Source organism: Heteronotia binoei, chromosome 1 (genome assembly GCF_032191835.1).
Source record: "Heteronotia binoei isolate CCM8104 ecotype False Entrance Well chromosome 1, APGP_CSIRO_Hbin_v1, whole genome shotgun sequence".
In the NCBI taxonomy this organism is placed as follows: domain Eukaryota; kingdom Metazoa; phylum Chordata; class Lepidosauria; order Squamata; family Gekkonidae; genus Heteronotia; species Heteronotia binoei.
In genome coordinates this window covers 245,217,031-245,239,028 of record NC_083223.1, presented here as the reverse complement: position 1 = coordinate 245,239,028, position 21,998 = coordinate 245,217,031, and the positions used below count along the sequence as shown (strand labels likewise).

General features: G+C 46.0%; 1 protein-coding gene across 6 annotated transcripts in view; it reads left to right on the top strand.

The window, feature by feature from the left end:
* EFR3B (EFR3 homolog B) overlaps window positions 1-21,998 on the top strand; it is a 127,075-nt gene that overhangs the window by 56,804 nt on the left and 48,273 nt on the right. For all 6 annotated transcript variants that reach the window (XM_060250514.1, XM_060250548.1, XM_060250530.1 and 3 more), the window contains exons 2-4: window positions 2,695-2,771; window positions 8,606-8,733; window positions 21,663-21,813. In XM_060250514.1, coding sequence (XP_060106497.1) covers window positions 2,695-2,771; window positions 8,606-8,733; window positions 21,663-21,813 — 356 coding nt within the window. The remainder of the gene's footprint in view (window positions 1-2,694; window positions 2,772-8,605; window positions 8,734-21,662; window positions 21,814-21,998) is intronic.

The following is a 21,998-nucleotide window of genomic DNA, read 5'->3' as shown; positions in this document are numbered from 1 at the left end:
TTCACCCCGAAATCTTCAGGAATTTCAGAACTTGAAGCTGGCAACCCTAATCCACTGGGCTTGCTACTGCCATCACTCCTCTGCTACTGCTGTTGCATGTGCTAGTTTGAGAGCCAGTTTGGTGTTGTGGTTAAGTGCGTGGACTCTTATTTGGGAGAACTGCATTTGATTCTCCACTCCTCCACTTGCAGCTGCTGGAATGGCCTTGGGTCAGCCATGGCTCTCTCAGGAGTTGTCCTTGAAAGGTCACCTTCTGGGAGAGCTCTCTCAACCCCACCTACCTCACAGGGTGTCTGTTGTGGGGGAGGAAGGTAAAGGAGATTGTGAGCTGCTCTGAGAGTCAGAGTGTAGGGTGGGATATAAATCCAATATCGTCTTCTTCAAGTACATTGCAGTGATTATTTCAGCTGCCGCTCCCCTCAACAGCCCAGAATCCTGTGTAAAACCACAATGTGGCTCAAATGGGAAAGAAGCCCCTTAACAGGCAGTGGGTGGGGGGATGCAGAACTTAGCTCCACCCCCTCCCAATAGGTATAGGTGGAGAATCCAAATGGATGTTTGCCTGTAGCAATCCTTAAGTGTTCTCTTTTGGTCCAGCTCACAAGGGAAGAAATGTGGTAACCAGACAAGGCATGACAGTATTTGGATGCTCCCAGATACTTTGGGGGTTCAAATACAATACAACCTGTGTAGAGGCATCCTAAATCTCCAGAACTCTCTCCGCTAAAGGGAGAGCCAGTGTGGGGTAGTGGCGACTGGGACTTGGCAGACTCAGGTTGGAATCCTCACTCTGTAGTGGAAGCTTGCTGGGTGACCTTGGGCCAGTCACACATTCTCACAGGGCAGTTGTGAGGATAAAACAGAGGAACAATATGAGCCACCTTGGGTCCCTATTAAGGGAAATGGAGCATACATGATGTGAACATCATGGGGATTCAGGGGTTGGCTTTACAATGGCTTACCTCTTTCCTCAAAGGTCGGGGACAAAGAGTGGCGATTGGGGGTGAATTGTCCCAAAGATACCCGCTGGATTGCGGGGTCCCTCAGGGAGCAGTTCTATCCCCGATGTTGTTTAACATCTATATGCGCCCTCTTACCCAGATTGCCCGGAGATATGGGCTGGGTTGCCACCAGTACGCTGATGACACCCAGCTCCATCTACTTATGGACGGCCGGCCTGCCTGTGTCCCAGAAAACCTGGACCTGGCATTGCAGGCCGTGTCTAGATGGCTCAGGCTGAGCGGGCTGAAGCTAAATCCGACGAAGACAGAGGTCCTTTGCCTGGGTCGCCGTGGTCCAGGGAGGGAGATTCCCTTACCGGCCCTCGATGGTGTGCCTCTGTCAGCGGCACACAGGGTTAGGAGCCTGGGGGTGCTACTGGAGCCTACCCTAACTATGGAGGCCCAGATAGCAGCCACTGCCAAGTCCGCATTTTTTCATCTTAGGCGGGCAAGGCAGTTGGCCCCTTTCCTGGAGGGCGACGACCTGGCAACAGTGATCCATGCAACGGTCACCTCGAGGCTGGATTACTGCAATGCCCTCTACATGGGGCTGCCCTTGTGCCGAACCCAGAAGTTGCAGCTAGTGCAGAATGCCGCTGCCCGGCTGTTGTTAGGGCTCCCTAGACGGGAGCACATCCAGCCGGGGCTTCGAGGACTGCACTGGCTGCCGATAACATACCGAGTTCGGTACAAGGTGCTGGTTATGACCTTTAAAGCCCTTTATGGTCTGGGACCTGCCTACCTTAGGGACCGTCTCTCCCCACATGTCCCCCAGAGAGTGCTGAGGTCGGGGTCTCAGAACCTCCTTATAATCCCTGGGCCAAAGGAGGCCCGTCTGAAAGCGACCAGGGACAGGGCCTTCTCGATTGCAGCTCCCTGTTGGTGGAATCAGCTCCCGGAGGAGGTGAGGGCCCTGCGGAACCTTGAACAGTTCCGCAGGGCCTGTAAAACAACCCTCTTCCGGTTGGCATATAATTAACTGTGAGCAGAATGCCTGAATATTAAATCTTAAACATCAGATTACCGAATATTGGAAATTTGAAGGACTGATTTAAGTAATAGTAGCATAGTGTATATCGATGTGAGTTTTATGTATTTTTAGGCTTTTATGTATTTTATTGTATAATTTTAATTGTATTTAAATCGACTTTTGTTAGCTTTTATTGTTGTAAGCCGCCCTGAGCCCACCTCGGTGGGGTAGGGCGGGATATAAATCGAATAAAGTAAAGTAAAGTAAAGTGAATAAATAGATAAACCAATCCTGGTAAGGTGTGGAGCAGAGGGTAGCAGTACCTTTGCATACGAACGTATGAATATTGAATCAGACCTTCGGTCCATCGAAATCAGTATTGTCTACTCAGACTGGCAGCGGCTCTCCGGGGTCTCAAGCTGAGGTTTTTTCATGCCTACTTGCCTGAGCTCTTTTTAGTTGGAGATGCCAGGGATTGAACCTGGGACCTTCTGCTTACCAAGCAGATGCTCTACCGCTGAACAACTGTGCTCAGTGTGGTTTAAAGGCTGTGATGGTTTCATCTGGTTCTATATTTAACTGTTCAACAATTCTGCTTTTGCATAACCCCAAACTCTGCTTTAATAAAAGGAAAATTGGTTATAAAGTGGTGCCCCCCACCCCAAACCAGGCTAATAAGCTCAACTGCCTGGTTTAACGAGGGTCTCTCCTTTCCATTTTCAGGTGTCTGTGGCTGCTGCGGAGCTTTGCGTCCTCGTTACAAGAGGCTCGTTGACAATATTTTCCCAGAGGATCCAGAGGTAAATGAACCTTCTGTTGAGATATTTTAAGCGTGTGCCATGCAGCCAAACCTTTTAGCTCATATGCTGGCCCCAATTTGTACACTGAACTGTCATGGGGGGAGGTACCACCAAATCTAAAAGGATGCTTGGTTAACAGTTTCAGCTCAAGGAAGCCCTAAAAGGCAAAACTCTGTTTTGAAAACTGGAATTTTCCCAGATTGAGGTGAACAAAAAGGAACACGGAACACAGGCCAAACAAATGTAAGCTGGCAACAAGGCAAGCAAAAAAGAGAATAAGAACATAAGAGAAGCCATGTTGGATCAGGCCTGTGGCCCATCCAGTCCAACACTCTGTGTCACACAGTGGCCAAAAAACCAGGCGCCATCAGGAGGTCCACCAGTGGGGCCAGGGCACTAGAAGCCCTCCTACTGTTGCCCCCCCCCCACACACCAAAAATATAGAGCATCACTGCCCCAGACAGTTCCATCTGTATACCCTGTAACTAATAGCCACTGATGGACCTCTACTCTGAGGGGCAGATGACCAAAATATTAACAAGCATTTCTTCAAATATATCAATAGCAGGAAACTAACTAGAGAAGCTGTTGAACTGTTGGATAACAAAGAATAGAAGGATTGCTGAAGGAAAATTAAGAGACGGCAGTGAAATGGAATGAATTCTTTGCGTCTTTTCTCACTATGGAAATGGGGGACCCATACCCATGTCAGAGCTGCTGTTTTGGGGAGGGTGCCTGAAGAACTCATTCCAACTGAGGTGACATGATGTTTGAGGATTACTAGGAACACTGAAAGCTACTAAGTCTTTAGGTCTGGTGCCATACACCTGAGGGTTCTTTTTAAAAAATTTAATGTTCAAAGTAAAATTGGTGAGTTGGAATGTTTAGTGTTGGGAGAAAACATAGACATTGTGGAAATTTCAGAAACTTGGTGGAATGAGGAGAATCAGTGGGACACGGTGATTCCTGGATATAAGTTATATCGGAAGGATAGGGAGGGAAGGGTTGGAGGTGGGGTGGCTCTGTATGTCAGAGAGGGCAGTCCAGTAAGATTAATAGGAAGCAGAGAGTGAGTATAAATGGGCAGTCTTCGCAGTGGAGGACGGTAAGCAGTGGGGTGCTGCATAGCTCAGTACTGGGTCCCATGCTCTTTAACTTGTTCATAGATGATTTGGAGTTGGGAGTGAGCAGTGAAGTGGACAAGGTTGCAGATGACACTAAATTGTTCAGGGTGGTGAGAACCAGAGAAGATTGTGAGGCACTCCAAAGGGATCTGTTGTGGCTGGGTGAGTGGGCGTCAGTGTGGCAGATGAGGTTCAATGTGGCCAAGTGCAAAGTAATGCACATTGGGGCCAAGAATCCCAGCTACAAATACAAGTTGATGGGGTGTGAACTGGCAGAGACTGACCAAGAGAGAGATCTTGGGGTCGTGGTAGATAACTCACTGAAAATATCAGGACAGTGTGCGATTGCAATAAAAAAGGCCAATGCCATTCTGGGAATTATTAGGAAGGGAATTGATAACAAATCAGCCAGTATCATAATGCCCCTGTATAAATCGATGGTGCGGTCTCATTTGGAGTACTGTGTGCAGTTCTGGTCGCCGCACCTCAAAAAGGATATTATAGCATTGGAGAAAGTCCAGAAAAGGGCAACTAGAATGATTAAAGGGTTGGAACACTTTCCCTATGAAGAAAGGTTGAAACACTTGGGGCTCTTTAGCTTGGAGAAACGTCGCCTGCGGGGTGACATGATAGAGGTTTACAAGATAATGCATGGGATGGAGAAAGAGAAATAAGTCCTTTTCTCCCTTTCTCACAATACAAGAACTTGTGGGCATTCAATGAAATTGCTGAACAGTCAGGTTAAAACGGATAAAAGGAAGTACTTCTTCACCCAAAGGATGAGTAACGTGTGGAATTCACTGTCACAGGAGGTGGTGGCGGCTACAAGCATAGCCAGCTTCAAGAGGGGACTGGATAAAAATATGGAGCAGAGGTCCATCAGTGGCTATTAGCCACAGTGTGTGCGTGTGCGTGTGTGTGTATAATTTTCTTTGGCCACTGTGTGACACAGAGTGTTGAACTGGATGGGCCATTGGCCTGATCCAACATGGCTTCTCTTATGTTCTTAAATGTGAAATCATTGACCTGTTAGTGAGTATTTGTAACTTGTCACTAAATGCGTCTCTGTGCTAAATGCTTGGAAATAGCAAATGTCACCCTAGTTTTTAAAAAGGGTCCAGAGAGCATCCAGGGAATTACAGGCTAGTTAGCCTAATAACTGTTCCAGGTTAGTTAAGCCAACCTTTTATTAAACAGTGAATCACTAAGCACATTGGGGAAGAAAACATGCCAAGGGAAAATTATCACTGTTTCTGCAAAGGGAAGTCCTGCATCACTAACATTTTGCAGTTGGTTGAGCAGGCTAACAAGCATGTGAATAAGGGTGATATGGTAGACAGCGCATACTTGGACATCACTGAAAACTCTTGAGTAAGTTTAGCAACGTAGGATATGATGGGGGGGGGGGGTTAGGTCTGTGACTCTTCAGTCTAGAAAAAGACAGCTATGGTGGAACATGATAGAGATTTATAAATTATGTATGTGGTAGAGAAAGAGGGTAGATTTTGGCCACTGTGTGACACAGGGTGTTGGACTGGATGGGCCATTGGCCTATCCAGCATGGCTTCTCTTATGTTCTTACATTCATCAATGTGCCTACCAATTCTCTCTTTAATAACAGTTTCCACCAACTTACCTGGTATTGACATCAGACTGACTGGCCTGTGATTTCCTGAATCTCCTCTGGAACCCGTTTCAAAGATGGGGGTGACATTAGCTGCCTTCCAGTCCTCAAGAATGGAGGCAGATTTTAATGAAAGATTACATATTTTTGTTGGGAGATCCAGAAGTTCACATTTGAGCACTGCCCAGATAGTCTCCAGCTCTTTGAGATTGTGCCAGACTGTATAATTTCAATGTTATTTTTGTCTTTATGAAATCTAGAAAAGTATGTGCATACACGTGTGTTTTTGCCTCTTCCTTAAGAGAGTAAAATATCATGGAAACACCTCAGTTCCAGCTGTTTGCTTTTTACTTGTAAATGTGCAAATTGGTAACTACCAAGCTGGTAGTCAAGTAGCAGCAGTCTATGTTTGCTCTTAGTTCCTTGTGTATACTATCTGCTACCCCCACTGTCAATCCAAGATGCAAATCACAGGAGGAATAATGTGGTAGATCTGCCAAATGGTTTCTGTGAAAGGCAAGCAGTTTTTGACAGGGGCTGTTTTTTTAAAGTCCAGATGACACATGAGCATGCTAGTGACAGTTATGAGCCCACATAGCCTGTCAGTCCCTGTCTTCTTCCTCCTTGCCTCCTTTTTACTTTGAAGTTATTATCATTGTCATGCTTCTGAGAAAAGCTTTTATCTTTTTATTAAATTTATCCCATGGTAAGCCAGAACAGCTCCTTGGAGCCATCTCAGAATCCATGTGCAAGCTTACTGTAGGTGCAGGGAGTGAAGGCTCTACAAAACTGGTGTTTACTCCATGCACCCTCTTGAAGTAAGACTGGCCAGTGAGCATGGACAAGATCTGGACATTCTGAACATTGCAGGGAGGCTGCATCTTTGTTGTCAAATATCTTCATGGCATGCAGACAGTCCCAGGTTCAATCCCTGTCATCTGCAGTTAGTGATGTAAAAGACTTCTGCCTAAGACCCTGGAGAGCTGCTCCCAGTCAGAGTAGAGCACACCAACCTTGACAGGCCAGTGGTCTGACTTAGTATGAGGCAGCTTCATGCATTCCTCTGAAGTCCCCATTAAGATATTTTTTTCTGCCATGAGTCACGTTCTCTGTTTCAGCACTAGCACTTGCAATGCGATAATGGTGATCTATCTTATTGAATGGCTGGTACTGATTCCAGAGACCATTTATGCAGAATATTTTGAATCCCCTTCCCCATCAAATGCCCCCCATAAGTATCAACGAATAGTTAACTGGGTGACTCGTGCCAATTGTGAAAAAAGCAAAATCAGGTTACCTAAATACAAGATTGCAGGGTTTGTATCTACTTGGTGGGGTGAGGGGTTAACTGAAAGTTGAAAGCATGGGGGCCCCTTTCAGCTTTGGCTTGATGCCTGAGCATTCTGCAGAAGGCACAGGATTGTGTCAGTTAGAGAGAGAAACAAAACAGGGAGTCAAGGAAATTGGTCTGCTCAGGTCCCTAAGGGCTTGTAGATTATTGGGGAGGTGAGGAGGGAGGTGTTTGCCAGCCATTTCTTCCCCCTCCTTTATTCCTCATGGGCCTTCAGCTTGTTGTTAATAAGAATAAAGTATCCAAGTGACTGTTAACTCCTGACAGGAGCATATTTCTGTTCGCTTAATGGATTTCTAGCCTGCCTTAATCAGTCAGCTCCCATAGAGAGGGCAACAGTCTGCTCAAAACATATAAATCAATCAGTTAAAAATAAATCAGTAAAGTGGTTATTAATGTAAGTTAGTAGCACTGAAGTACATGGAGAAGAGCACTGAGCCATCTGTGATGAAGGGCTATTTTATTTTTATTTGGCCTATTTATATCCTGTTTTTCAGACAGTTATCTTCCAACCAGGCCGCTGTTGCATGAGGGGTGGGGTGTTAGGCAGGCTGTCCTCAAGCTTACTATTCAAAAAGACGAAGACCCATAAGGGGAAAGGAGCAGCAAGAAAAGGTGGAGGAGCGGGATTAGCCCAGCGGTGTGAAAACAAAATGGTGTTCTCTCAGGGTCTGGCCAGGCTTCCCTTGTTGGTGTTCTTGATTGGACAGAGGTAGTTGTGTGCAGTTCTCCTGGTGACAGGAGCTCTCTTGCTTCTCTGGTCTCAGGGCAGCTTACTCCAAAGCAGAACCTTCTGGAAGGGAGGGAGAGGAAGAAAACTGACATTTGTATCCCCAATGGTCTTCCCCTTGAGATGGTTAGTTTCTGGGGAAGGATGTGTGTGTAAACCTCCCAGTGAACCTTGGACTTCTGGCCAGTGGCAGAGGCCTTCTTGCTTTCATAGTCTCCAGAGTAACTCTTGTAATGAGCAGATCACCACTGGTCACATTACCCCTTCTTACATTTGAACTCTTGTGAGGGAGGGTGAAAACAGGGTGCTGCTCATCTTGCAGTTCCTTGTTTGATTGTTTTTTTAAACCACTTACCAGTGGAACACACCTGAGTTCTCCGCAAGAAGCTGTCTGCCTAGAAACAAAGAAGGAAAATCATGTCACTGCAGCAACATATCTTATCCCAGTGAGTGTGCTTTCTCTGGAGGGAACTTTACATGAAATGAGGCAGGCCCACAGTTTATGAAAATAGCCAGCAAATCTGATTCCTTTTAAGGGGTGGAAGGAGGGAGAAAGGCAAGGTTAAGTGGCTGACCAGAGGAGCGAGGCGGAGATGAGGCTAGTCTGATAACAAGAAAAAGGGATGGTGACAGGATTAGTACAGTGTTTCTCAGCCACAGAAATGTGTCATGAAACCTGTGACAGGTGGTCCCAAGCTTTTGCAGTTTTAGTGATTTGTGCATGCTGACTTTAAGTGGGTCACCATGCCAGGTAAATTTGGATGAGGGCCACTATACCAAAAAGTTGCGAACCACTGGTTTAGTATTCCACCCAGATGACAAGTCTACCCAGGCCTTTTCCCATAACCTTCAAGAGATGGCTTTGCTTTGGATGATCTTCTCTGTACTTCCTTTGGTCATAGCTTGGGGGTGGGGCCATTCCCTACCTTGTACCCTTTGGACTTGAGTTCTAGACCCATTGCATGTTCAAGTTCTGATGCAATCACACTTTTTCCTCTCCTCTAGGATGGGCTGGTGAAAACCAACATGGAGAAGCTGACCTTCTATGCTCTGTCTGCTCCTGAGAAGCTGGACCGCATTGGTGCTTACCTGTCAGAGAAGCTGATCAGAGATGTGAGCAGACATCGATATGGGTAAGGGGTCCTGGAGTTGCTGGAAGATCACTGGAAATCCAATTGAATATGGAGCTTTTAAGGTACATTGAACACATAATGCTGCCTTATACTGACCATCGATTTATTAAGGTCAGTATTGTCTACTCTGACTCGCAGCTACTACTGCCCAGGGTCTTAGGCAGTGTCTCTCATGCCACCTGATCTTTGTGACTGTAACCCAGATTCTGTAACCATGTCCCATTATGACTGTTGGGTTTAGAAGAAGGGTTTTGATTGATATCCTTCACCTTTTCAGAGTATGACTTTTTACCTCAGATTCCTTTAAACCTGAACTTATCTTGGTTAACAGATACTAAATTCCCTCAATGCATCACTCTTAATGTTTGGCCTCAGGATTTCCCTCATTCTAGTTATTCTCCTTCTCCTTCCTTGTCCTCCATTACAAGACCTTCTTTCATATGTATTTTAAGCCTTTGCTGCTTCTGACTTGGAAAGCAGCCTTAGACTGTCAGATCATCTGGTCCAGTACGATCTGTGCTGCCCAGTAGCATAATAGCAGACTTTTACTGCTTTTGTGAATGATATATATTTGAGCTTTTTCAGAGGTGTGTCCCAGACTACTTCTTACATTTATCTTGTGTACCTGCTTGCCAGTTGTGAACATGGTGCACCCGCATAACCATGAAATCTTATGGCACAATAAATCTGCTTCTTTAAGGTGCCACAAAGTTCTCTGTTTTGCTGTACAAGCCTAACGTGGCTGTCTTCTTGAAATTCAGCTACTTGTTGCTAAGAGATTGCCTTTACAATTGGACTACTATATATTTCATGGGTGATAGCTGAATGTATGAGCCCTCTACCCATGGCATTACACCTGTTGAAATCATCTCTTGTGGAGGGAGCGTGGGTAAGAGCATGCTGATCCTGCCCTCAAGCAGGGAGTCTATGTCCCCTCCCTGTGATTAGAATATTTAGAAAAGCGGCATTCCCAGTCACTAGAAGGAATCCTGCACATGTGTCTTTTTTTGTATGCATAGATTCTGTGCTCACAAGCTGGAAATTGTGCTTAGGTGGGAGGGTAGACTAACATCCTTGTGCCTGCTAGGCAAATCAGCTTGGTGTAGTGGTTAAGTGCATGGATTCTTATCTGGGAGAACTGGGTTTGATTCCCCACTCCTCCACTTGCACCTGCTGGAATGGCCCTGGGTCAGCCATAGCTCTGGCAGAGCTTGTCCTTGAAGGGACAGCTGCTGTGAGAGCCCTCTCAGCTCCACCTACCTCACAGGGTGTCTGTTGTGGGGGGGAAAGGTAGAGGAGATTGTGAGCTGCTCTGAGACCCTGAGATTCAGAGTATAGGGCGGGATATAAATCCAATATCTACTTCTGCATCAAATCGTAAGTAGGAGGACAGGAAGGGATGAGCCAAGTCTTCACTCTTGTGGCTTTTTCTTTTATACTCAGGGTAATGCCATTCACCACTATGGTGTCAGGAAGGACTTTTCTTCCAGACCAGGTTGGCCTAGGGATCCTGGAGATTTTTTCCTTTGTCTGAGCACAGGGCAGGGGTCACTGGAGGACTGAGGGAAAAGGTAGCTGTGACTTTACTGCATTGTGCAGAGCAGGCCAGTACATGTGTTGATTTCAGTATGGGTAGTGTTGTGTGCAGAGGACTGTGGGCTCGTTTTACTGGCAAGCGTTATGCTTGAGACGATACGGACATTCTGCCAGTGGTGTAGTCTGTGCAATTTACCCATGCAGATCACCCTTTGATGTACATGCTGGTGTGAACCATCTGTGTTTCTAGATGGCTCTTTCTACTTTTCTCTCCAAAAGAAAGTGGCGACAGTGTTGATGCCCTGCCCGAGACAGCCCAGGCTGGCCCAATGTCAGAAGCTAATCAGGGTCAGCCCTGGTTAGTACTTGGATGGAGGACCTGCAAGGAAGTCCTGAATCGCAGTGCAGAGGCAGGCAATGGCAAAGTGCCTCTGAATGTCTCTTGCCTTGAAGACCCTACATGGTTGCTGTAAGTCAGCTGTGACTTGATGGTGCTTTCCACCACAAGTGTTAATGCATGTTGAGAAGGCTAATTTTTTTAACCACCCTTTAACAAGGAGCCAAGGGTACATGGGTTTTGTGAGTGAGGGACAGGTGGGCACGATATGCTGTGACAGCTATGGAAATGGAAGGCTGAGTTAACATTCCAGAGGCTGGCAGAGTATGGGAAAACTATGCTTCACCAAATAGACAGAGTCATTTACCACCCAAAGAGAAAACATACTAGTTCTTTGATGTGTTTGCATTTCCTGACTGAAGGGACCATGTTCTGGTGGGCTTGACCCCAGGGACCTGGCACTCAGATTGGCTAATGCTCTAGGACAGGGTTTCCCAAACTTTTATTTCCCGTGGCCTGGTTATTTTTACACTTCTCCTTTGTGACCTACTAAAATTTGGGGGTGGAGCCAGGATACTTTGGGGGTGGAGCTGGGAGACAGGAATTATGTCATTTTCTTTGGTGTCAAGGGCCAAGTGATGTCACTTCTGGGGCACACTGAACCAAAACTCCACCTTTTCCTGTGATGTCACTTCCAGAATGTCCACCAGTGGGGCCAGGGCACTAGAAGCCCTCCCACTGTTGCTTCCCCCCCCCCTCCAAGCACCAAGAATACAGACAGAGCATCACTTGCAGGGAAAGAAAGGAAGAAGGGGGGGGGGAAGCCTTCCTCACTATCAGATGACCTCAGCCAGCAACAATTCTGCCCAGGGGTCATTTGGTAAAAAAAAAAAAATAGCTACTGGAATGCCCACTCCCCACCCCTCCGAGCTGAAAAACACACACACCTCGTTCTTTGCTGCCCAGGCCTCCTGGGGAAATCTCCCCAAAAGAACATATTGCAAGGCACAGAAAAGCTCACACCATGAAGAACACTTCATGGGTCTAAAGTGCCAGTGGACGCCAGCTTTTCTCTCAAACATTGGGAGGGGGGAGAAGGAAGGAGAGGCAGCCCAGCTCCTCTCTGCACAACACAGAGATGGGGGAAGGAAGCCAAACAGACTTTGCAGCCTGTGTCAGTCTTCAAGGCTAGCTTTTCTCTGCACAGCTGAGAGATGGGGGAAGGAAGGAAGCCGAATGGAACTCAGGCTTTGCAGTCTACGTCAGTCTTCAAGGCTAGCTTTTATCTGCACAACAGAGAGACGGGAAGGAAGGAAGCCAAATGGAGCGCAGGCTTTGCAGCCTGTGTCAGTCTTCAAGGCTAGCTTTTCTCTGCACAACAGAGAGATGGGGGAAGGAAGGAAGCCAAATGGAGCGCAGGCTTTGCAGCCTGTGTCAGTCTTCAAGGCTAGCTTTTCTCTGCACAACAGAGAGATGGGGGAAGGAAGGAAGCAGAGCAGAGGTCATGCTTTGCTGGGGGCAGGGATAGCTTTGCTGGGGACGGGGCTAGGTTTGGCTTTTCTTGTGACCCAGTAGTGAGGCTTCCGTGGCCCGGTACCGGGTCACGACCGTGCAAATGGGAAACACTGCTCTAGGAGGTGATGTGGGTGGCATCTAGAAAGGGGAACTGTTCCTTTGTTTGGGGCCCATCAGTGACAGAGATTCCCAGGTGTGTTGTTGATGGTTACAATGATAGAAGAGAGTGATGAAAGAGGATGTTGTTTGCAGGTGTGGCCCTGGGGGGGTACACTATGCAACCAACAGCCAACCTCTTTCCAAGGCCAGACCAGAGGTTCAAGGATTATAAGTGAACTAGTCAATGATCTTTCATTCATGTTCTTTTTATTTTGCTTAGCTGTACCTAGATCTTAGAATTACCTTGAGTTCTACTGGGTAGTAATAAAGTTGTTTCCCTAAAGAGCCTTGCACTCTTTTCTTATTCACTGCATTCCTGCTTGGAAATGCTAACATAAGATTCCCCTTTGGTGTTGGTCCTCAGGGTGGCAGAAGGCGAGGGGTCTAGATTTATAATACGCTAGAATGTTGGCAAGCTACCAGGGCAAGGAAACCTTTCTGACCCCAGTTTCCTAAGAGGGTCACACACCAAAGAGCGGGGAAGTCTGGAAGATAGAGCGCCCTCTCATTTATGGATCAGTAGAGCCATTTCTCTGCAGTGGTTCTTCACTTCTCCAGTTTATCTTCACAAAAACCATATGAGGTACGTTAGGCTATGAGAGAGAGAGTGGCAGGGCCGGAGTCACCTGCTGAGATGAGATTTGAATGTGGCTCTCCCCTGTTCTCAGCCACTAATTTAACTGATGCCTACGTCTGACTACTTGACCCTTTATAATTTTCTAAATCTTATTTTCTGCTGCATTTTGGCTTGACTGTCTGAATAAATTCTATATGCTTTCTCTCTCAGAACATTTGCCCCTTGTTTCACGAGTGCAGTTGCTCTATTAGAAGGTGGTGTTTGCTAGAGAGATACTTCTGGGGGGTTTGTCACCCAGGATAAATTGCCACTATGATTAGAGGTGTTGGACGGAATGCTCCTTTCAAATAATTCCGGGATTCTTTCCCTTTTGTCTTGCCAACAGAACCTAGACACAGGCCAATTCCTCTTTGTGTTCTCTGCCACCGTTTGTACTTTGAATTTGGCTTTTATGTGGTAGTGAATGGCGGAGAGCAAGAAGCATAAAAAATGGGAGCTGTTTCAAAGCCACAAAGATTTCTGCTTTCATTGGAACTGAAAAGTCCCTTCAAAGCCTTGTCAGAGGTTCTATGTTCAAGAGACTGCTAATGAGCTTTTGCTTGCAATACGAAAACAGGACCTTTGATGAAAGAGAGTTTGATCTCTGAAGCAAAGACTTCTGGGGGAAAGATTCTGTTTTCAGATGTCTGGTTGATTTGGAATCCTGGCAAAAGAGCTCCCTTCCAGTCTCTCTGATGTAAATATAGAAACAGTCTGTTTTGGGGACCAGTGCAAATTTGTGTTTTGATCTAAAGGAGAATAATTCCTGTAATGCAAGTTTGTTATTACTTCTTGGAAATATAGTGATATCATTGCAAAGGTCTAATGGTGAAGGTGGAAAGTGCGGACAAGTCACAGCTGACTTATAGGGCAGGGGTGTTAAGCATAAGATCCATCTGGGGCTCTTATATGGTCTGTGAGCAGCCAGTGCAAGGAAGAGGACAGGAGACTGCTGGGTGTGGGTGGGTGGAGCCACTCTGATTGTGACTTTAGCATGGCAGAACAACTTCATCTGCAGCAGACAAGTGGCATGACAGCATCTGCCCAGTCGTGCACTGCTGGCTCTCCAGTCTGCCCCTAGGGATTTCAAGGCAAGAGATGTCAGAGACAGTTTGCCATTGCCTGCCTCTGTGTCACAACCCTGGTATTCCTTGGAGGTCTCCCATCCCAATACTAACCAAGGCTGACCCTGCTTAGCTTCCAAGGTCTGATGAGATCAGACTAGCCTGGGCCATCCAGGTCAGGGCAAAGATCTAATAGCTTGTGTCATCTCTCCACCTTATGAAGACAATTACCTGGGCTTGAGGAAGCTGGCAGTAATGTGGTAGCTGAGATAGGCCTTGAGTCCCAACCTTACCTCTAGCCAGGCCCTACAGCTGTCATCTCTCAGACTATCCTACGTCGCAGGGTTGGTGTGGGGATTAAATGAGAGATGCTGCATGCTCTGCTGTGGTGAGAGAAAAACAAATTGGAAAAAAAGTAGAAAACAAACCCAGGCTGTGCCTAACAAATGAAGTTCAGTGTAAGAGGAGTGTGACCACCCTCTTCTGAAGGCTTGGTACGGTCCCCCTGGCAATCAGCCAGTTAAAAATCCATAAAATGTAGCTGGTAACACTGAAAGCTTCACACGTTGCGGAGAATAATGTAAATGAGGGGGCAATAAAATTTTAGAGTTGGAAGAAGCAGGGGGATAGTTGGCTCTTGACCCTTGAGGCCGGTCTCCACTCTTGGATCACTGGAACTGTGAAGGGACATTCCCCTCTCCTCTTGCTTCAGAGGTCCCTATGGCAGGGCCAGTAGAATTCAGGCTTGTATGACACACACCCTTTGGAACCCAGCTTCCTCCCTCTTCTTTAGGCCCCAGAAGAATGGAAGCAAGTGAAAGACCCCTTATTTCCCTTCAGCATGGGGTCTGTCCTGGCCAGCATGAGGTCTGTCCTGTGTGTGCACTAGTTTTAGCTTTCAGAACTTCACTGTATGTACGAGAGCCTTGTGTTCCTTTTGTGTTGTAGTATTTTCTCTGTTTGCCCTTATCTGCACAGTCCATGCTAGACCAGTCTCATCAGATCTTGGAAGCTATGATTTGCCCTGCATAGTACTTAGATGGGAGAAAACCAAGGAAGTCCAGGGTTGCTGTTCAGAGGCAGGCAATGACCAACCACCTCTGTCTGTCTCTTGCCTGGAAAACCCTATGGGGTAGCTTTGAATTGGCTGCAATGATGGTACATTCCACCATCATTCTGTCCATTTAGAGACAGAGACTGCATCCCAGTGTCAGCAGCAATCTTCCATTTGCTTGGGCCACGGACATCTAAAAGGCTTGCACATTCTTTCCTCCAATCGCCTGCCTCTCCTCTCTTGTGTCTGTTGCACCAAGATTCTAAGATCCTGACTTGGAATCCTAGTTTACAAATATGGGCAGTGTGGGGGGGGACATGGCTTGTTAAAGCACTTGATTTGGATTGATTTATGTAGGAAATTGCTTCCTCTAATCTCATTCTTACAAGTTCATACCAGCGTTAAAGTGCTGTCGGTTAGATTCTTCTTTCCTGAGGGATGGTTGGCTATTGTTGTTGCCTCCATGATCCAGTTTCTCTCTCTGGTTCTGTTGGGGGGTTATTTGTCATAATATTTATAATTTCATTATCATTCTGCTTATAAAGCAGCAAGCTCTTCTAGCAGATGGCCAGCCACTGTACTAAGCTAGGGATCTCTCTTCCCCCCCCCACTCTTTGATGGCAGTCTTTTTCTTTGATCAGCACTCTTCGGCTGACCAGCAGGTTGCTTTCCACTTGCAATCTCAGCTGGCTGCAGCATAGCATTAATCTTTAGAAAGTTCATTGAAGAGCTGGCCTTTGGTTGGCTGCGGGAGGTGCCCCTCTGTTCATCTGCAGTTCATTTGGAGAAGAGGGAGTTTTTCATCATTCAACATCTTGATAAAGCTCCCTCTTCATCTCTGGAAGGCTGTGCCTTTCTTCCCTGGCTCTGCAGTGGGGTTCACACACCTATGGGGATCTGTAGGAATAGAGCTGCTTGAAGGCACTCTCATGAAAAAGGTCTGAAAACTACCCACTGTGTATTTGCAGTGCAATTCTAAGCAGTTACACACTTCTGGGCCATTGTGGTGTAGTACAGGGATCCCCAGCTTTTTTGAGCCAGTGGGCATTTTTAGAACTTTGTCCCAGGGTGATGAGCACAATGATAAAATTAGTGGAGGGACGGTGGCTCAGTGGTAGAGCATCTGCTTGGTAAGCAGATGGTCCCAGGTTCAATCCCTGGCATCTCCAAAAAGGGTCCAGGCAAGTAGGCGTGAAAATCCTCAGCTTGAGACCCTGGAGAGCCGCTGCCAGTCTGAGAAGGCAATACTGACTTAGATGGACCAAGGGTCTGATTCAGTATAAGGCAGCTTCATATGTTCATATGACTGTCTTAGGAGGTGGACCTATGAAAAAATCTCTGGGAGTGAGGTTATGTGTAATGCCAGTTGTAGCTCTTCAGCATTTCAGGCAGGAGCTGTTTAACAAGAAGCTTTTTGAAATAAACATATTGTTCAAAAGTGTACATGTTGAGCTGCTAACATTGGAGACCTAGCAGATCTGGCAGTATCTGTTAGGTCTCCAATGGCCAGTCAGAACCTCTGTTGGCCAAGCCCACTTCCTAAAATTTTTTGGCAGGGACCAGGAAACATGTCAGCAGGTGCCATGGTGCCCCTGGGCATCATGTTGGGAACCCCGGTATAGTGGTTCAAATCTTGGACTAGGATCTCGGAGAGCCAGGTTTGATTCCCACTTTGCCATGGGAAACTGGTTGACCTTAGGTCAGTCACACATACTTATCCAACCTGTCCCACCAAGTGGTTTATTTCGTTAGTGTTTTTAAAAGACATTTGTTGGGCACCTTTCTACCTTACAGAACTCAAGATTGCTTACAATGTAGATAAAATACATTGGTTGTTGTGAGAATAAAATGGAGGAAGGGAGTATTATGTTGCAAGCTGCTTGGTGTGTGCATGGTGGGGGAAAGTAATTTTAAAAAAATGATTTTAGTGGACTTTGTGTGTGTGTGTAAATTTAAGTGATCTCATGTCACTTCCAGCTTTTGGTGACCCTATGAATCAATGACCTTTAAGAAGAAGAAGAAGAAGATATTGGATTTATATCCCGCCCTCCACTCCGAAGAGTCTCAGAGCGGCTCACAATCTCCTTTACCTTCCTCCCCCACAACAGACACCCTGTGAGGTGGGTGGGGCTGGAGAGGGCTCTCACAGCAGCTGCCCTTTCAAGGACAACCTCTGCCAGGGCTATGGCTGACCCAAGGCCATGCTAGCAGGTGCAAGTGGAGGAGTGGGGAATCAAACCCGGTTCTCCCAGATAAGAGTCTGCACACTTAACCACTACACCAAACTGGCTCTCCGTAAGACATCCTGTCAGTGAACAGCCTTGCTCTGGTCTTGCAAACTGACAGCCATGACTTCCTTGATATTATAGCTTTTAAAAAAAGAACTGCTATGTTAAAGCTTTGGTGTTTGGGGCTATTAGCACTTGACTCAGGGATACATGGCCTTTATGATAGCATCTGCTGTAGGTATTCTGGAGTGGCAGAAAGCAAATCATAGAGATCTTCTCTGTGTTGGAGACCTGAAAGTGCAATTGGGATCAGGAGACTGCAGTTGGGGAAATCATTAGTGGCTGAGTGGTAGAGCACTGACTTTCTTTGCAAAATGTTCCCGGTTGAAATCCTGGCATCTCTAAAAAAAACAAAAACAACCAATCTCAGGAGCAGGGTTTAGGAGAGACTTTTTGCCCTGCTGAGACTGTGGAGAGAGAGTGCCAGTCAGAACAGATGATAACTGAACTAGATAGACAAGAAGCATAAAGCAGTTAAATATGTCTTTACTTGCTGGTTTCGCGGATCTTCCTCCAAGGAGATGCCAGAGACGTTCATCATCTCTGTATGGCGGGTGAGGCTGAGGGGTAGTGACTTCTTGTGTTAGACTGACTGCTTGCTGAAGCAAGAGTTATTTTTAATTTATACAGTATTTATGTATTTATAAAGGCATTAGTCTACTGTTATCGACTTGTTCTGCAGGGGCTTCTGATACTACCTAACTCTGGTGGGCGTATCACCACAAAAGTAACTTCAGTACTATCATAGAATTACGTTTTCCTCCTCCCAAATTGTCTCTGTCATATTATTGTGTAGCCCAGTCTGACTGGATGAATCTATCATTGCATTCACCATGTGGTTCCATGATTGGCCGGGACTCTCATTTCCTGGAAGCTGACACCATTAGAACAAACAGGACAGGAACAATGCCTGTGTGTGAGTACATGTACATGCCGAAGACAAAATGTTTCCCAGGTGCTATTTTTTTGCCAAAATGTTTGCAGGCAAAATTTGTTACAGCAATAGTTCTCCTTCTGTTTTAAGGCTCCCAGGAGAACATTTCCCCTGACATGCTAGCTTTCCATATGCAAGAAGGGGTCCCCTCCCCCTTCAGAGATTACTCAAAACATGCAGTGATCCTGTCTGGAAGATGCTTTTCTGCTTCAGTCTGCTCATTGGCAAAGCGGTCTCTCTCTCCAGCCCAACCCAGCTCCAATTTGTCTCGGCAAACAAAATGTGATGTGAGGCAAGTCCTGGGAGCTGAACTTAATTGGGCTGCCCGCCCAGTAATGCGTGTCCAATAAAGATTCATATGCCGCCATTCTCCCTCTCTCTTGCTCTGCTCCTGTCTTTTCCCTTCCCTGTTCCAATAAAGAAGGAATCATTACTGAAATGATTTAATAAGTGACCTTAGAAACCCACGGCAATGTGGCCTTGTCAACAGCCCAGCCTACAAATGCTCCATTTTTCTCTGCAGTCAGATGATTAATTTTTGCCTGTCGGTTTGGCTCACTCCTCAAGAGGCACAAGGCGCACTTTCTTCTTCTCCTGACATTGGCTGTGGTTGCTGGGGACCAGAGCTCAGAGTATTCCTTGACTTTTCTTTGGGGGAGAAGTTCTTCTACCTCTCTCTTGTGAGGTACGCATCGAGTAGGGCCCAGTGAAATACAGGGCCCAGCCCTGGAACTTGTGAACTTTTGCCATAGAACCTGTTTCCGGACTCTGCCTTACCCTTGAAATAGAGAGCGATAAAAGGCACATGAGAAGACTGTTTTGGATCAAACCCCAGGATCCAGTGAGAACTTCTCAGGGGGAAGCTCATGCATTAATTAAAAAAAAAACTGTATGTGCTCTTTCTCTGCACGTTTGAAGTGGCAGCAGCTCTCCTGCGTTGCTTTACCCACAGCATCCAGGACATAATGCCTTGAAATATAGAGGCTTCATGTAGCTGTCATGGGTTAACAGGCATCAGTAGGCTTAGCCTCATGCACCTCCACTACACAATTGGGATTAAATAAAAGCAAGAGTTTCAGGAGCAACTAACAGATGCCCATTCTTGGCACCTGATTCCCCGCCACCAGGTTACCTTCTTGTACTTATAAGAAGGAGCAAGCAAAATATTTGACCTGGCACAGTTGGATCTGTTTCCTCTGAAATAGGAAAATGTATTATTCAGTAGTCAATTCCTGGTCCTGAAGTATGAATAAATGCATGCGCATTACCCTCTTATTTTGCATTCGGTTTTTCTGGTTCTAATATGGGGGAGAGGCAAATAAGTTGAGCAACAGATGGGATGAATCTAGTCACTGGTAGTCCCATTCACAGGGTTACCAACCTCCAGCTGATGACTACAGATCCCAGAGTAATGATTGACCTACGGGTGACAGATAGTTCCCGTGGAGAAAATGGCTGCTTTGAAGGGTGAATTCTTTGAGCTCCTTGCTAAGGTGCCTCCCCAAACCTCATTCTCCACCACCAAAATCTCCAGGAATATCCATACACTGAGTTGGCAACCTCACCTGTTCACTTGTGTTTTCCTCCCTCTCATCTTCAGTAACTCTCCATCCCAGCCACTTCATGTTTCTCTGGCCACATCTCAACATATTTTAAAGCTATACTGCCTTAAGAACTAGAAATTTACTTTCCTTTGAAAAGTAAATAAATAAATAAATAAATAAATAATCCTGGAAACCATACTTTCATGGAGTATGCAGAACACATGTTGCTCTGATGATAAATGCCAAATGCTGATTTGAAAGCCAGGCATTCATTGTGGCTCATTATAACTGTTCTTCAGAAAGCTTAGAGTGCCTTTCCTGAAACTTCCAGACCAAAATGACAAAATGCTGTTGGGAGACAAATACAAATCTGCCCCAGCTATAGCAAAACTAGAGTTTGGGCATGTGATTTAAACTACAAATGTGGGAACATGTGAAGAACATAAGAAAAGTAGAGCCTGCATCCTGTTTGTCACAGCAGCCAACCAATACTCCCTTTAAGCTGTGGAATCCTGTGAGCAAAAATTCTACTTTGTGAGCTACTGGCATTAAAGTTGTGAGCGTCTGCATAAATTAGTTTGCTCTGGGGCCATTTTTTCTGAGCTAAGACAAAAATGTGTGAACTAGAAGTTCTAAAACTGAGTTAATTCACACTAACACTGCAGCCAACTGATTTCCCTAGATGGCCAAACAAACAGAGCATAGGGGCTGAGGATGTCCCCTGCTACTGCCTCCTCATTAGTTTGCTCTGGGGCCATTTTTTCTGAGCTAAGACAAAAATGTGTGAACTAGAAGTTCTAAAACTGAGTTAATTCACACTAACACTGCAGCCAACTGATTTCCCTAGATGGCCAAACAAACAGAGCATAGGGGCTGAGGATGTCCCCTGCTACTGCCTCCTCATACTGGTATTTTAAGGTTGACTACCTCTGAATGTGGAGGTTCCCTTTAGTCCTTATGGCTAGTAGTCATTGATGGACCTCTGAATCTGGCTAACTATAATCTTTCAAAACTAGATATGCTTATGGCCATCATTACTTAAACTAGCGTGAATGCCACATTTTAAGCTCTTTTTGAGTAAACAAAAGTATTTCTTTTGTCCATTTTGAATCTACTTAGGGGGTTGAACTATATGACCCTGGAGGTCCCTTCCAACTCTATGATTCCTATCAATTTCCTTCTATGCTTTCAAGTTCTAGTACCTGGGGAGAGGGAGGAAAGCCCTCTGCCCACTGTCTCTAGCCTATGCATAATTTTATAAACCATCACTTCCTCCCTTAGTCACCTCTTTTCTGTTTACCCTTTCTTCATAGGAAAGGTGCTCCAACTTTTTAATCATCTTGTTTTGCCCTCTTCTGTACTTTCTGAAGCTAGGGGAAAAGTTCAGCGATGAACCTTTTCCCCGCTGTTCTTAAAACACCCCCCTCCCCCCCCCAAAAAAAAAATCTGGGGAAGAGATACAGTTAGGCGAGACTACAAGGGGGGAAGCAACTGTGAGGAAGGGAAACCATGTCGCCCTCTGGCTTTTGAGTGCTTTAAATAACGCCCTCCCTCCAAATGTTGATTCGTCCCTAAAAAAATGGGTCTGCTATTACAACATGTACTTGGTGCCCCATTGGCTACCCCATCCAAACAGAGATCAGTACTGCACCATATCCTTAGCCTTGAGACTGCTTCCTGAACGGTTTGTCTTGGAGTACGTTCATTTTCATCTGTGTTGATTTGCAGAGTTAAATGGGGTAACAGAATATATAGTCTATATAATACACATGCAAAGTAACCAGTGGTGGCACTGAGATGCCTCCACCCACTATTCTCCTTTCTCCTTTTAACCCATCACTCTGTGTGTATTTTTCCTTTCTCCCCTTCTTCCTGCCCACAGGTATGTGTGCATAGCTATGGAAGCCTTGGACCAGCTGCTGATGGCCTGCCACTGTCAGAGCATCAACCTGTTTGTGGAGAGTTTCTTGAAGATGGTGGCCAAGCTGCTGGAGTCTGAGAAGCCTGACCTGCAGATCCTTGGCACCAACTCGGTAAGCTGTAATCTCGGGAATGGTGCACCCTTGGCCTTTCAAGTAGCAGATGCACTGTGGGGGTGACATAAGCTCTAGCTCCTCAGAAAACTGGTGTGTTCAAACATATCCCCAAGAGCTCCAGACAGGATACATGGTTCTTTTCTGCTCCATTTTGTCTTTGCAACAACCCAAGGATTTCGTGG